The sequence below is a fragment of the Pseudomassariella vexata genome (assembly GCF_002105095.1).
Source record: "Pseudomassariella vexata strain CBS 129021 chromosome Unknown BCR38scaffold_1, whole genome shotgun sequence".
Classification (NCBI taxonomy): domain Eukaryota; kingdom Fungi; phylum Ascomycota; class Sordariomycetes; order Amphisphaeriales; family Pseudomassariaceae; genus Pseudomassariella; species Pseudomassariella vexata.
In genome coordinates, this window is record NW_024467956.1 from 2,549,099 (window position 1) to 2,563,613 (window position 14,515).

At 52.9% G+C, this 14,515-nt stretch overlaps 5 protein-coding genes across 5 annotated transcripts; 2 read left to right on the forward strand and 3 right to left on the reverse strand.

The window, feature by feature from the left end:
* Nucleotides 1–787: 787 nt before the first annotated feature.
* BCR38DRAFT_13765 (uncharacterized protein) lies at nucleotides 788–2,495 on the reverse strand. Its single transcript, XM_040853608.1, has 2 exons — nucleotides 1,907–2,495; nucleotides 788–1,839 (listed from the first exon to the last, which is right to left on the reverse strand). The coding sequence occupies exons 1-2, from the start codon at nucleotides 2,213–2,215 to the stop codon at nucleotides 883–885; spliced, it is 1,266 nt and encodes a 421-aa protein (XP_040721189.1). The 5' UTR covers nucleotides 2,216–2,495; the 3' UTR covers nucleotides 788–882.
* A 1,868-nt stretch (nucleotides 2,496–4,363) lies between these two features.
* On the forward strand, nucleotides 4,364–5,500 carry BCR38DRAFT_454091 (Alpha/Beta hydrolase protein; the record flags this gene model as incomplete). The annotated part of the gene is made up of 1 exon (XM_040861675.1): nucleotides 4,364–5,500. The coding sequence occupies one exon, from the start codon at nucleotides 4,364–4,366 to the stop codon at nucleotides 5,498–5,500; it is 1,137 nt and encodes a 378-aa protein (XP_040721190.1).
* Nucleotides 5,501–6,614: 1,114 nt separating this feature from the next.
* On the reverse strand, nucleotides 6,615–7,677 carry BCR38DRAFT_480100 (ubiquitin carboxyl-terminal hydrolase; the record flags this gene model as incomplete). The annotated part of the gene is made up of 3 exons (XM_040863237.1): nucleotides 6,615–7,532; nucleotides 7,589–7,602; nucleotides 7,656–7,677. 3 exons carry the CDS (start codon nucleotides 7,675–7,677, stop codon nucleotides 6,615–6,617), a joined length of 954 nt encoding a protein of 317 aa, XP_040721191.1.
* A 268-nt stretch (nucleotides 7,678–7,945) lies between these two features.
* On the forward strand, nucleotides 7,946–9,061 carry BCR38DRAFT_13792 (calmodulin). The gene is made up of 3 exons (XM_040853610.1): nucleotides 7,946–8,058; nucleotides 8,160–8,350; nucleotides 8,448–9,061. The coding sequence occupies exons 1-3, from the start codon at nucleotides 8,056–8,058 to the stop codon at nucleotides 8,842–8,844; spliced, it is 591 nt and encodes a 196-aa protein (XP_040721192.1). The 5' UTR covers nucleotides 7,946–8,055; the 3' UTR covers nucleotides 8,845–9,061.
* A 216-nt stretch (nucleotides 9,062–9,277) lies between these two features.
* Nucleotides 9,278–10,240, reverse strand: BCR38DRAFT_330004 (translation initiation factor eIF 4e-like domain-containing protein; the record flags this gene model as incomplete). The annotated part of the gene is made up of 3 exons (XM_040854919.1): nucleotides 9,278–9,603; nucleotides 9,679–9,983; nucleotides 10,128–10,240. The coding sequence occupies 3 exons, from the start codon at nucleotides 10,238–10,240 to the stop codon at nucleotides 9,278–9,280; spliced, it is 744 nt and encodes a 247-aa protein (XP_040721193.1).
* Between the last annotated feature and the right edge of the window lie 4,275 nt (nucleotides 10,241–14,515).

The window sequence follows — 14,515 nt, forward strand, 5'->3', positions numbered from 1 at the left end:
ACATCCCCTACTACTTGATCCTAATACAAAATAGCGCCAAGGTAGTATATTCTAGTTTGAGATGATTATAATTTCCTCGCACCGGTATACTACTACGTTAGCACTCTCACGATGCCTTCTAGGGCTCGGTAAGCCTATATAGAAGCTTAGATATTAGACGATATCTATAATGTTACCGATAATAGCCTCTTGTAGCACCCAACGTCTTGGTAAAACGAAGTGCTGTAGCGTATACTAGCGGACCGGCTTAATCGCAAAGGATTACCGTATTATCAGAGACATCTATCTTGTTTCTTGCATCGATACTGCGAAAGTTGTATGAAATTCAAATTGCACTGTTCTCTATGTGGGGACACCGTATGTGTCGAGCGAAAGGGTGGTGAGGCATGGTAGGTCCCTGTTTTCCGGCCTTTGTTCTTTATTCCTTTTCCGTGTCTCACAGTAACTTCGACAACACATGCCAATCCAAGTTCGACAACTTGGCTAACAGGCATAGTTGTCAGAATCAGGGTTATGATGAGTCGAACCCTACATACGGCAATACCGGTGTGATGGCTTGTAAATCGGAAGTGACGATGTGATCTTCTTGGACCATATATTTGCCCAGCACACGTTCAACACACTACCAATGTTCCACGAGATACCGGCTCTTTGTGTCTTCAAGTTGGCTTATTAGTCTGACACGACTTTGACCAGATTCGACATGAGGATGCAATATAGAACCATCAAGTACGCAAATATGACGCTTCAACACACAAAGACAGACTGGCGTCGACTGTAAGACGAACACACATCTCGGATACAGCTATAAGTACAAGATTAGGTCGCGAAGTGAGCTTTCAAGGTAATATGAGTATTCCCTCCCCCCACCCGTTTGTATTACTAATTCAACCCGTCCACTCGATGTTTATTGAACACCTTCGGCATGCCTTCGCTCTCCCAAGTTGATCCAGCCGGGGTATACCTAATATCCACCTCATCCGTCCTCAGGATATTCATCTCATGCGACCTATCCTTCTGAATAATTCCCCTCCCAGAGTCAGACGAGATTTTAGGCGTCTTCGCCCCCACCGTGCTATGAACCGTCGTCCCATGCGCATACGTCTTGGCCTGGACCCCACGCGACCGAGAACCGTTCGACGAGCGCCTGTACCCCAGTTTCAGAATCGCCCCGTTCCAGGCCCCCGCGAGCCACGCATCCATGACCGGCAGCGAGATGGTGATGATGCCGATACATACATCCAAGGATGTCCAGATGAGCAGTTCGGTGTAGCTCCACATGAGATCGGCCGTGAAATCGGCGCGGATCTGCCTCATGAGACCGCAGAGAACGGTGATGGCGCCCACGCCCCAGATGACAAACAACCTGATTTTCCTCGCACGGTCGATTTGGACGGTCCAGAGGATGACCATGGGGGAAAGCAACAATATGACACCCTGTACCACGTGCGTGATATTCAACACTCTCCCCGCGAGACTCATATCGACACAGCGTGCCGGCGTGGCTAGCTTCCCGCTGTAAGCTTGGTCCCACTGCGCCCTTGGCGGGTTACACGAGAACACGATCCAGAAAACGGCGAGCAGAATGTAGGGGACTAGGGTGGTGAGGTAAAAGTCGCAAAAGTAGCGCCAGCCCCTGGAGCTGTTTTGGGCGAGGCGGCGGATAAAGAGGGCGAGGGAGATCTTGTTGAACCCGATGCAGACGTAGAAGATAACCTTGTCGATGATGCCGTAGTAGTAGAAGACGGCGTATTGTTCGTACGTCACGTCCCAGATGTGGTGGCCCCCGCCGTGGAAAGCCATGATGAGCTGCAAAACGGTGTAAGTCACGCCAAATCCCTGAGAGTCGCCGACTATATTAGCGTGGCATTCTCGCTTATGATATCCGACACTATAATGAACTTACAGCGGCGGCAATAGTTGCCCAGTCGTCGGCACCAAACCTCATCTGAGACATGGACGCCCTCAGGAACAGCCTCGCACTGGTCGCTGACACGATCGCCACCATCACGATGATGAGGCCGGCGACAATCCTAGGTTGCCTGGACGTATACGTATAGTTGGCGGGCGGCGGCCGTGCGGCATGAATATAGCCCAGACTCGGATCCGCGTCTACGAGGCCAGCCAGCCGGAGCAATCCACGGACGACATAATAGTCGTCCTCGGTGTTGGGTGGCTGGCCCACGAAGGCCGAGGACGTCGTTTCGTTCGACATCTCTGTCGATAATATCGATTGCAGAGGGGAAGCTGTCTCGAGTCAGATGACTCTGTAACAAGAGACAGCATGCTGGGCTCCCAAAGCTGATCTAAGTGCTAGTCATTCTGATGAGCAGACAGGGCACACCCTTCCTCAGCGGCTGAAAATATCGGGGTTAGCTTCTTGGTTTGTGTATGGTGGAGCGCGGTATCATCTGCCCCGGCGACGCCAAATCATATCTCAAGATATACCGGGGTCGAAGAGTCACCGAGGCAATACGGCCAATACCAAGATCGGATGCAGGCATTTCTTCTTCTGGAAGATGTTCAAACCAAGGCCTCGGTCCCCATGAGCTTGTCCACGAGATTGGATCTGGAGGAGGAGGAGGAGGAGAAGAAGCGAGGATGGTTATTTCGCCATTGTTCATGTCACGTAGCCCGAACGGGCGAGAGGTCAGGATAACCTCTACACATAAGCAACTCACGCTTGGACATGGGTCAGCGCATGCGCGATTCATTTGCCCAGTCATAGCTTGTCGACAGATCGATATGGGGACATGACCGTAACATTGTGATAAGATGTGGTTGGTACATATTGCCATTGTTCGTTACAAAGGTATGGCATGTCCCGATTCGCGAGCAGCTTTCTACCCACTCATTGTTGGTTTGCGACATTTAGGATTTTTCCAGCAAGCCGATTCAGCCAGATCAAGGGTCGTATCGTATGTCGGTAGCCCAAGCCTTGCAGATCAGGCGTAGTCTGGCAATGGCCGAAGAATCCCAGCAAGCAAAAGTACAGGGCGGCCCTCCACTACCCCAATACCCCACCAGGGGTTTCCATATCCGTGGAGCAGCTGAAACTACAGTTTTGGCAAGCTGCCGGAATTTTTACTGCCTTGAGAACAGCCATCCATTGGTTGTGAGGCAGGTGTCGTAGTTGGTAGTTACAGCTCACGAGTGGCAAAGCGGTGCCTGGTGCCTCATTAACTCGGGATGCAATATATCTCATCTCATGTGCGAACTGCAGAGTCCCATGCACCAAGGCTCGAGGACCGGTTAGTATGTGGCACCAAAGGATGGATGTCAAGCCAAATCATGACAGCTCATCAACCCCTGGTACTTGGATACATCCCTGAACAAGCCACGGTAATTTATCTCAATCCAATCTATTGAGAACTCTTGGCACTCCGTCAAAACTTGAAAGTCCAAACTCAATTAAACGGATCGTATAATGCCACCAAGCATCGCAGACACCACTCACCGGTGTGCGCATGGTGGATACCCGCGTCCGCAACCCTTGCCAGATGAGGTCATTGGAGCTGAACGCCTTATGCCATTTATGGGATTCCCTCCGCTCCATAAATTACCAGGCCCGCCTGTCTCGGGCAGTCGGCGGCGATCGGCTTGAGTACAGGACTCAGGTGACAAGTCCGGAGCGGGACCTCTGGAGGGCGTGGGGAAGAAATTTCCCTTCGGAGCTGTCGATGCCGACAAATCCATCGTCGTCTCGTCCTGTGGAATGCCAGCTCATGTTTTTACCCCCGTCTTGTTCAACAATGAGTCGTGATAATTGCGATATCCAGCGGATATAACTTTGGTGTTGATGCGAGTTACACTCTTGTCTGCCCTATCTTTTCTCTGCATCTTCGTCGGCAATGCCACCACTATACATCTCATCTCCAATCCTGTGCAAAGTAGAAGTATGAATATGAATGTGAACAGATTCGGACCCGCTAGCCGACATTCGAGTCGTCCCGAATCATAACCAGGTCGTCTCGGTCTGTCACGACGCTCCGAGCCACCCGGAAATTGCAGCATAGTTGAGTCTAGTTCAAGCACTTCTTAATTGTTGCAGGACTAGCAAACTCCTGCTTACGAGTCCCCTCTTTTCCCTCGTTGCGACTTTTAACGCAAGCGGCCAGCACGGCGCGGTATTCTACGATGTCAAATGCATCCACCGCTATTTTTGGCCGTCTCCCCCCCTCTCTCATCGCGGATGCCATGCCTCTAGTCTCGTCACTCTGTTGTGACTCAATCTCTCGAACTTCGACTTCCTAATCGAGGCAATACCATCCCATCGGTCATCCACTACTCCAAAATAGCAATGATCGCCTCCTTGGCCTTCGCCGCATCGGCGCTCATCGGGGTCGCATCGGCCGCCGGGTTGATGCCGGCAACAGCACGTGCAGAAAGCCAAGCAGTCGACTGCACCGGCATCAATGCCGTCAGCCCCAAGTGCAGCACCAATGAGACGGCCTACTTTCGCGACTTCTTCTACCTGGGCGGACGGTACCTGACGACGTCGTCGGGCAACCTCACCTTCGACCAGCTCTACGTCGAGAAGCTCACGCCGGCATTGGGCGTATCGCAGCCCAAGCCCCTGGTTTTCTTTCACGGCGGCGCCGTCTCGGGCGTGACGTGGCTCAACACCCCCGATAACCGGAAGGGCTTCGCTTCGTACTTCCTGGAAAGGGGGTTCATGGTCTACCTGGTGGACCACACGTCCGTCGGCCGCAGCAGCCAGATGGACACGGCTGACTACGTGCTGTGGAACACGACGACGGCCGAAGGCGTCGAGGCCGCGTTTACTGCCCCCGAACTCGCGGCTGCGTATCCGCAGGCTGTCAACCATACCCAATGGCCCGGCACCGGCATCAAGGGCGACCCCTACTTCGATGCCTTCCGCAAGACCGTCATCCCCTTTACCAGCAACTGGACCACCGGCGAGCTGTCCATGCGCGCCTCAGCCTGTGACCTGCTGGACCACATCGGCCCTTCGTACCTCATCTCCCACTCCTCCGGCGCGACCTATTCCGTCCTCCTTTCGAATGACTGCCCGCAAAATGTAGCGGGGAACATCAACCTGGAGCACTCGACCCAGCCCTTCTGGAACTACGGCTCGACGCTCAACTCCGGATCCGCGATACGGCCCTGGGGTCTCGCCAACACGCCGTTGGACTACGACCCCCCTATCACCAACGCCTCGGAGCTCGTCGTGGAAATCGTCGGCAACGACACCCTGGCCCTCCGCAATTGCCACCTGCAAGCCGAGCCGGCGCGCCAGTTGCCCAAGATTGCGAGTGTGCCCTACTTGTGCATCACGGGCGAGGCCAGCGTGCACGCCACGTATGATCACTGCGTTATCGAATATTTGAAGCAGGCTGGGGCAAACCCGGACTGGATCAAGCTGGCTGATCTTGGAATACATGGGAATGGCCACTTTATGCATCTTGAGATGAATAACCTTGAGATTGCTGCTGTGGTTGAGGGGTGGATACTGAAAACGGAGAGTTCGCAGCCGTAGAGCACGTAGACTCACATGATTCTTATGTAAATACCTTTTAGAATATACGACTCGAGGCTGATAGTCAGTCATAATAGCCCGTTAATATCTAATTCGTTCCCATGCCTCGAAACGACCAACTTGAGACATCCTCCGACACGGTGAACCACATGTTGGATAAACAGGCCCTCGTTGGAACTTCGGGGGGCTCTATGGCAAGAAGGAGGTCGTGGAGTCGCGAACATTTGTTGGTTGGATGTTCCAGGTTTCAGATTTAATAGATGGACAGCGCGTGCCATCCAACTCTCGCGGGCACTCCCAACCCAAGATGCCCTGTCGCCTCCAGACCTTGCGACAGACTCAAACAAACGAAATCATAAGTCCCAGCCCAACAGGCTACTACTTGGGTACGAGCCGGCACCCCGAGGTCCATAAATGGGTTTGCTAGTCCGCAACCACCCCCTCGCGCCTTCCGTCCAAGCCTACCGGAGCAGTTGGCTCTCAGTGGAAGATGAAGATTCTGGAAATACCATAAACTTGGTCTTCAGCTCACGTCTCCAGACGAACGGAATCCCAGAAGAGGGACAAAAAATGGACAACCACACTCGAGTGCTCCCCTTTTCAGCTCTTCAGCCGACGATCCCCTCGCCGCCGCTCCCGAACTTGCGATTGGCTGTTTGATTCATCAGTTCTCGCATCGTTTCAAGGTCTCACCGATGTATGAGGCCTAAGGCTCGCGTCTCCGTTGTCACTATTCACTGATTACTCAAGTAGCAATCGTTGCGATAACCAATTAGTAGCTCTACATCAGTGACATGTAAGAACCTTCCCGAATGGTCACGACCATCCCTCGTGATATCTCCAAAGGCGAAAAACCGCACATCAAATCCATAAGTAATATCAGAAAACCGTAGTTTCTGAAGCGTGGCCTGTTGTTCGGAACAAGCGATATGCCGTCGTAAGCGCACTTTGGGGTCATCAAGATCTTGGTATGGTCTACCCGCGCGGTCGCCGTCTAAACTCAGAGCCCGTTGGCAAATCGTGCAAGCAGCTAGTAAGCTGCTCTCAATGTCGAATCTCCATCTCGTCACTAGGTATCACCATCCAACCTCAGCGGTTACAAGGCTCCCCAAGATCATCCCTCCATCTCGATATCCTCGCCGCCACCCTTCTTCCGGCTCTCGATCCTCTGCTTCGTCTTATCCTTCGCGTCGGTAATCCACTTGTCATAGGCACCATCGCCTTCCTTGAGCTTCATGTCCACCACTTCCTTGAGTACCGCACCGGCAAAACCTACAAAGTTGTGTCTTCTCAGAGCGTTCTCAAACTGCCAGTCTCTGCGCTTCCGCTCTTCCCTCGCCAACATCTCCGTGTCTCCAATCTCACGAGCCTTTATCCGCAAATCCCGGACCATGGCCATCAGATTGAACCGGATCTCGGTGGCTTCGTAGCGATTTATGCGTCGCTGCAGCACCTCCATGACCTTCGTAGGGAACTCGTCAGATGAACAGGCGCCATGACTGATGGGCGCGGGTTGTAGGCCGTCCAGTTCAAACAGGGTGCCGTCGATGGGCGTGTAGGCAACAAAATGAAAAGCGTCCTCAGTCTCGCCGCTCGTCCGCTGCGTCTCGTCGACAAACGGACTGCTTTTGGCAAAGCTGTTGTGCACATCGCGGATCAGCTCCGAGTTGCTGAGCGCCTCGCCGCGGATGTCAGGCGGCAGCATCATGGCGAAATCTCGGAAGTCACGCAGCGGGCCGCCCATGTCCATTTCGCCTTCCTTGTTCATGAGGACCGAGAGGAGCGCCTGCGTGCCACATGCATTCTGGATGGTCTGCGCGGCGAAGAAGATGTGCTCGGACGCATCGCGGTCAAAAGTGCCGTCGAGCGGCTTGTCGGTCGATGTGTAGGGCACATTTGTCGGGTACTTGAAGAGGAATATTACGCCGTATACGGGATACAGCTCGGCAAGCGCATCCGGCTCGAGGGTCAGGAGCTCCTCAAATTGGACATCCTTGACGCCGAGGTTGTCGAGAAGGTAGGTAAAGACACCCTAGCCCATCATGTCAGTCCATGATGCAAGGCTTCATGCGAGCCCAAGTTACATACTGCATCCGACTCGACTGTAGCAGCGCGTTAGCATGTGGAGCACAGCAGGTTCAAGGGGTAACTTTACTCGTGTTCCACCCTCCACTCATCTTTGCTGCGTCTCTGGCTGGCAACTTCAAAAGTTATCAATCGCCGATGACCTGACCTAGTCGTAGACCTTCGAGACGCGATTTTAGAAACGAAAATAAAAATAAAAATAGAATTGTGCAGTCCGATGGTTCGGATTGTTTTGACCGGCTCAAATGGCACTTTCCCGGGTGACGTGCGTTGGTCGTGGACTTCGACTTCTACTTCGTAGACGATAAGATAAGCACAGCTCCGGTACCCGTTATCGATACGCTGCCACTTTACGCGCCTCGCGACTAACATCAGTGGGGTCCTTCACTTCACCACCATACGTCCTGCTTCTAGCTTTCCGAACCTCAAGTAGGACCGCTTTGCGCAATTCCAAAGCAGGCCGCAGTACCATGGTAAGACAGGCACCCTACCCTCACCCCCCGCGCCCCCCCTTAATTTTTCTTTATTGAAGGTACACGAAGGAAGAGTAACCAGTTAACCTCAGGACTTATAGCCACCCAAACGCAAAACCCCAGCAGCCTCGGCTGCAGCCCCCAAGGAAAGGCAATCCAAACTCGCCAAAGAGCACAACATCACAGCGCGCGAAGAGCGCGAAATCAAAGAAGCTTTCGCGTTGTTCTCCGAGCCCATGGACGGCGAGAAGGAGGGCGTGATGCCGATTGGGGATGTGCGAAGAGCCATGGTGTACGATGTCTCCCCTCCCCTCCATCCGACTTCACCTCTGCATTCTTTTCACGTCTTCAGTTATGCTAACAGTGGACGTTCTGCGCAATGTAAACAGCGCCCTTAACCTTCCCCCTTCTAGACCTGAACTCGCCGAATTCCTCTCCATCCTCGATCCCGACGACGAAGGGCACGCCTCGTACGAACCGTTCCTGGCCATCTGCGCGTTGAAGCTACACCAGCGCGCCGATGATGAGTCAGCCGAGATGCACGAGGCTGAGGTGGAAGAGGCGTTTCGGCTGTTCGCTGGCGTGGGGTCAGGTGGACAAGGAGGAGAGACGGAGACGCTCACTCTGGCTCACCTGAAGAGGGTCGCTATGACGCTCAAGCAAGACGTGGACGAGGGCTTGCTGAAGGATATGATACTGGAGGCGAACGGGGGTGCGGGTGTGGGGCGGGGGGTAAGGAGGGATGAGTTTGAGGCAGTTATGAGGAGGGCTGGGGTGTGGAAGTGAAATGTTTTGCGCTTGGTATTGGACTGATGGGACATCCGAGTTCCTGAGGTGCTGGAGCATGTGCGCACATCCCACACGAATCGCAGAGGTTGTCAGTCATGGGATTGCAGAGGCCTGGTCAGGTCACATGGTAGGAGTTATAGGAGTTATGCCGAGGACCAACAGCATGGCAACGGAAGCCCAAATTTGGCAATAGAATATTTGGTTTTCATTTGGTGTAACTACTGTCTCTGCTGGAGACAATCTTGACGCCCATATCCAGCGAAACGCCCAAAGATGCAACGCATACTTGTTGAGGGGAAAATATGGCCATCACTTCTTATCGAGGTGCCATTGATTTCCTGCTTCACCAGGCAAAGTTCCGAGTCCGTACATCTAGATGTCCTCCTACCAATTCTGACCGTCATCGTCTGGCCCCTCGTTGGCCCACAACTCAAGCCTCGGCCTCTGCTGGTTCAGGAGCCTTGGCATTCTCCTTCTTCTCGTTCGCCTCCTTGGCGGCCGCAGCCGCCTCGGCCTTCTTCTGTGAGTCCAGGACGGCCTGCAACTCGGCCGGCGCCTTGAAACCAGTGTGGTCCGAGTGCTTCTTGTAGAAGTAATTGTCGGGCTTGGGCTCCCAGCCCAGATCGGCGGGCAGGTTGTTTAGTACGTATTGTAGCAAGGCATCGATCGACTTCTTTTTGGAGGCGTCACGGTGCCAGATGGAGATGAGGTGCGAGTTGAAGCGTACGGACAGCCCGACGCCGCAGATTGTGTCGCCTGTGTGACAAGAGCCAGTGTTAGCATTACGTCCAAGAAGGATGTGTACACTGGAACTCCTGTAAGTGAACTGACCCTCTTCAACCACCTCCTGCAGCTGCTCCCCAATGGCCATGGCCTGGATCAGGGAGAAGAGCTTGGGTCCCACCGTCTTGGGGGCGCGGAAGGTCCAGCTGCCTCCGAGGACATTGCGGCGATCTTCCCAGATGGGCTTGAAGCCGCTCTTGAACAGGTATATCGACTCGCGCATCTGCATCTGGGCGAGGGGCAGGTTGTTGTCGTGGCGCCAGAAGTCCTGAATCGATTCGATTTGCGACCCCAGCTGCTCCAGTGACGACTGGTAGCTGCCATCCTCGGTCTTCTTCTGTTCCTTGGGCGGCCTGTTTTTTTGGGGGAAAGGGGTCAGCACAGGTACGACGAGTGAAGCAGGGGACAAAGTCGTGCGTCGGCGGCGTGTTTGCCTCGGAACGGGCCGCGTGGGGGAGGTGGGAAGATGTTGGTTGCGTGTGCCGCCGGCTGCTCACCTATCAAAGTAATAGTTCCAGTAGTGCTGCGTGGGCAGGGCGCGCATCGTCTTCATGAACTTGCGCTTTGCATCGTCGCGCTGCTCGGCCGGGGAACTGACGCTGGGCGACATGGTTGCTTCTTGGGCCAGAGGATGCATTCCCGCGGGCAGACCCGAGGTCTTCATGGAAAGCTGCGGTCTTTGTGCCATTTTGGCGTCTGTGTATGTCTGCCGGTCCAGGTATTCGTAGTCTTAATGGCAAGCCCGTTCCAAGTTGGCAAAAAAGGACTGGGTCCTACGAAGACAAACAAGAAGGAGACTCGAAGTTTGGGGTGTGGTCTCTGTTATTGACGAAAACGCCAAGCCAACCCTTTTAATAAGGAATAAGGGGAAGGCAAGGTAAAGCTGGGGGCAGTTACTACTGCACGTCACGGGCCCGATCAGATGGTTGCAGGCAAGATGATACACTGCACACAGACAAAGAACTGGACCGTTGGTTGAGGAGCTCTCTGAGTGAGGGGCCGAGAGACACGAGAGCTCAGGACTCCGGGGAGCGGTGAAGAGGGGGCAAGTGCAGGTTATAAGGCAGCTTCTTTCCTTCATCAGCTCCAATGTCTCCTTGCCATCACTTGCTGCGTAGTACAGAAATCATTTGGTTTCAAGAGTATTCGAGATGGGCTCTACTGATTCGGGCACCAAGTGCGAGAATGGCATTCGGGGCAGACGCGAGCGCTGAAACAGGCACAGTTATCAGCCAACCCACGTCACCCGATTGACTAGACCTTAGCTACAGTAGCTCGGTCAAACGTGGTGGGGCCCGCAAGGCGAGGTCGGGGCCGTAATGCGGCCTTGCTATTTGTATAGCAACAAATCAGAGGCCGAATCGCAACGACAACTCCACTGCCGGCGGGACAATCCAGCCGCCCTTCTTTAGCCCGATGCATTCCAGACGACAAACGAAATTGTAGGGGTCCTTTGGTTCGTATGCTCCGCCTACGGCATTTGCCCGTCGCCGGCTCTACCTCGTATGCTTTCTCCGTCAGCAACTACGTTTGACGTTTGATTCTCGAGTTTCGTCCGGCTGCGACTCAGGTTGGTTTGGCTTCAGATGATCTAAGCTTTTTAGACCCACGTTTACTAACCTGTGTCCAATTGTGGTCTCAAACTAAGGATATTGGTCCATGGGATAAGGGTCTTCCAGTCTTGGTCTGAAACCTGCCTCGAGACTGTTCGCAGCCAAGTTTCTCGAGTCTTGTCCGCCATATACACATTGGTCGAGCGACAGGGTGTAGGCGAGGATGTGTCTGCGCGTGTCAGTGACCATCAAATGGACTAGTTTGTTGAGCCCTCTTCGTATGGGTTGTCTGAAATCTTTGGCGAGTCATTGAGTCTATTGTTCCAAGGTTGCTTGGCTCTCAGTGACTGACCACTCTCTTGTGCCTATGCGGTGCTGACCGACATGGACTTATACTAATCTCAATCAATGCCGACGTCCAAGTGCCACTCGGGGAAAAGACAACCACACCATCGCCAAGGGTTGACGAGACTTCTCTTCGCAACGAAGTCTTAGGGAGTGTGATATCCTAGCTTTGGCACATATTTGCTTCGTAGCAGTCGTAGAAACTTGACACGCCATTATCGTTGTGGTAGTTTCAATGACAATTCCAGTCATACCCACCACAGATGCCTCGCAGCAAGCAACCAGACAAGAGGCTTGACAAGAATTTCCCACCTATCACTAGCCACCAGATCTCCAAGCCACTGCCTCAGGGTCCACATCTTTCAATCCAAGAGTCTGCAGCATCTGATCTGCATCTGCCAGAGCTCAAGCCCGTCGAAGTCGTTGGCACGCATGCTATAAAGCTAAGCTACATAGAGGACCCGCACCATGGCCCTGTGGCGGCTCTGGCACGGAGACCCGGGGTCGCGAAGACGATGAACCGGCAGCCAGTCGGGGAGCTGACGTCAACGGGGTGGCAGGCGCAGGCTGTGGGGGAATGCGTCACCGTGTTAGCGCCGTTTTGCCCTTGATGAAGCGGCAGCCGGCGTTGATGGTGAAGTAGGTTTTTTGGTCGTTTACTGCCATGGGGTGGGCTGGTTAAAACTAAGGCTGTGGTTACTGAACCCAGTTTAGGGGGCAATAGCAAATATGAGCAAGAAGCGCTGTGTTTCTGTGTGGAGAAACGTGAAACAGGATGCTCGCCTGCCTCAATTTTCAAGAGAGAAACATGCCCTTCTGGGGTAGTCCGAAGTCTGTAACAGAACAAACAAACAAACTAGGCTGCCCCAACCATAGGAGGTCAACAATACCCCGGCTTCGCCTCTAAAACATACAGACCATTTCAAGGGACGGCAGTGACAACGCTGGAGTCAAAACAGTTGTTTGGTTATCTCCCTCTGGAAGACGGTGTGTACGTTAGTAGACTACTCAGTATACACCATGATGGCTGATATCAATGAACTGCGTTAGATTGGGAATGTCGAATCGCTACATCCACAATGTTATGTGGCTGACTTGCATTGATCGAATACCATCCGTGTATCACCCATGACACTTCATGTCTTCTGGGTTGCTGTTCACGGACATTGGAAGCTATCCCAAGAGTCTACGAGCAGCACAAGGTGCAAGCTCCTGGGCAACACTTCACCAATAACTAGTCCTACTTTCTTGGTCATTTCTTTGCAGAAAATGTGAAACTCAAGCAGTAACGCGTCGGTGATTCCCTTTCTTCGAGCAACAGGCAGAGCTGTAAAAGCCTGGGGTATCATTGTCAAACTGCACATGAAATTATTGATCCCCAGTCTTAAGGCAATGTCCCAGTTGTCGAATTTCTATATTCCGTTCCGGGGAAGCAAATAAGACCATCTACCCTCTGTGCTGCTATGAATAACATATTCCAGATCCTGTGAGCCCTTGTTTCAAAAGCTGGTCGGCTGCTAACGCACCTTACCCCTCCAGTCGTTTGATTAGTATAACATGGCAATATGTTCCAAACAGGCGTTTATTAACAGAAGTTGGTGCATAGCAGAAGCATGTTTGGACTAAGTTTAATGCGCATCCAAGAAGACATTGTATTTTCGGTAAGATAAGGTAGGGTTGCATGTTAGCTGATTACTCCTATATAGGGAGATGGATATTTATAGTAGTTGTCTCATTCCAACCACCGGAGGCTGTATTGGTACTACACACATATGTGGGGAACCAATCCTAAGTTGGCTCCCGAAGGGGCCCTAGATGCTACAATCCGAGCTGCCTGCCTTGTAACCCCTATGACCGAGGCCACAGCTTCCCACAGCAGTCAGTATATGAGCTACTATATCAGAAGCGTGGATCTATATGGTGCAAGCGCCGACGGTTCCCTCCAGTGTAGGTAAGATTCAAATGAAACGAGCCTCCGCTACCGGAATATCGTAGATACAACGGTAACAAATACGACTACTGCCATATTGCACGGATAACGACCCATGTGTAACACTCCAGGTTAAACTGGCTAGGAAAAGCGGTTCATAGAAACCAAAATATATAGCCATTGCCAGCTGTGAAGCACACGAATGCTCCATGCTCCTGCTTCCTATTTCTCTCCCGTAGGCGAAGCCGCAGTTTCACCTCAATCGACATCTGGCTTCACTGGCGTGTTTTATCCTCTTTGCGCCATCTATTACAGCTTCGGTTCTGTCGAGTTCAGTTGGGAACCGTTCCTCCCTGCCCGAAACCTAGATATCAGACATGGATATCAAACAGCCAACTCCTTCTCTATCAGATATCTGCAAGGCGTATTTATTCAAAGAGATGATGTGCCATCATGGATTCCGTTAGATTTCCGTCAGGGTCTGCAACCGAATTCGCACCATAGCCACGGTCTTGAACCAACACGATAGTATGCAATGTCCATGGCTGCCACTCCCACCACCCCTGATCTACCCAGCCTCACCACCTCAAATCTCATCGTGACCAGTACCTAGGCACATCAACCAGCCAGCTAGCCCACCGCTAAGCCCTGAATTAGCCGCCACCCCTCGGTTCATTTTAGAGTTTCATACCTGGGCGGTCAAAGGCGATGGCAACACGCCATGGCTTACGGGAGTGCCCATCCATCTGGAACCATGATAGCGCAGCTGAAATTTCACCTCTCATTCTCGTCACCGCCACGAAAAAGCACTCAATTAGTTCAGGCCGTAGTCATACGGCAACCGCACTAAATCAGTCACGCGGGTTCCCTCTACGTGGGTCCCTGAACTCTCTGTGGCGGTACGATGTCGGTCCTGCCGCTTTGGCTTCGCTGATATCACTTAAGCATAATGCACACCAACAGATGGGGCTTTGGTACAGCCCAATCACTTTGCCACAGGTCAGAAATGTCCGAAACAGAGTAATGGCAGGCGATGTTCGTTAGCTTTTTCTGGCCG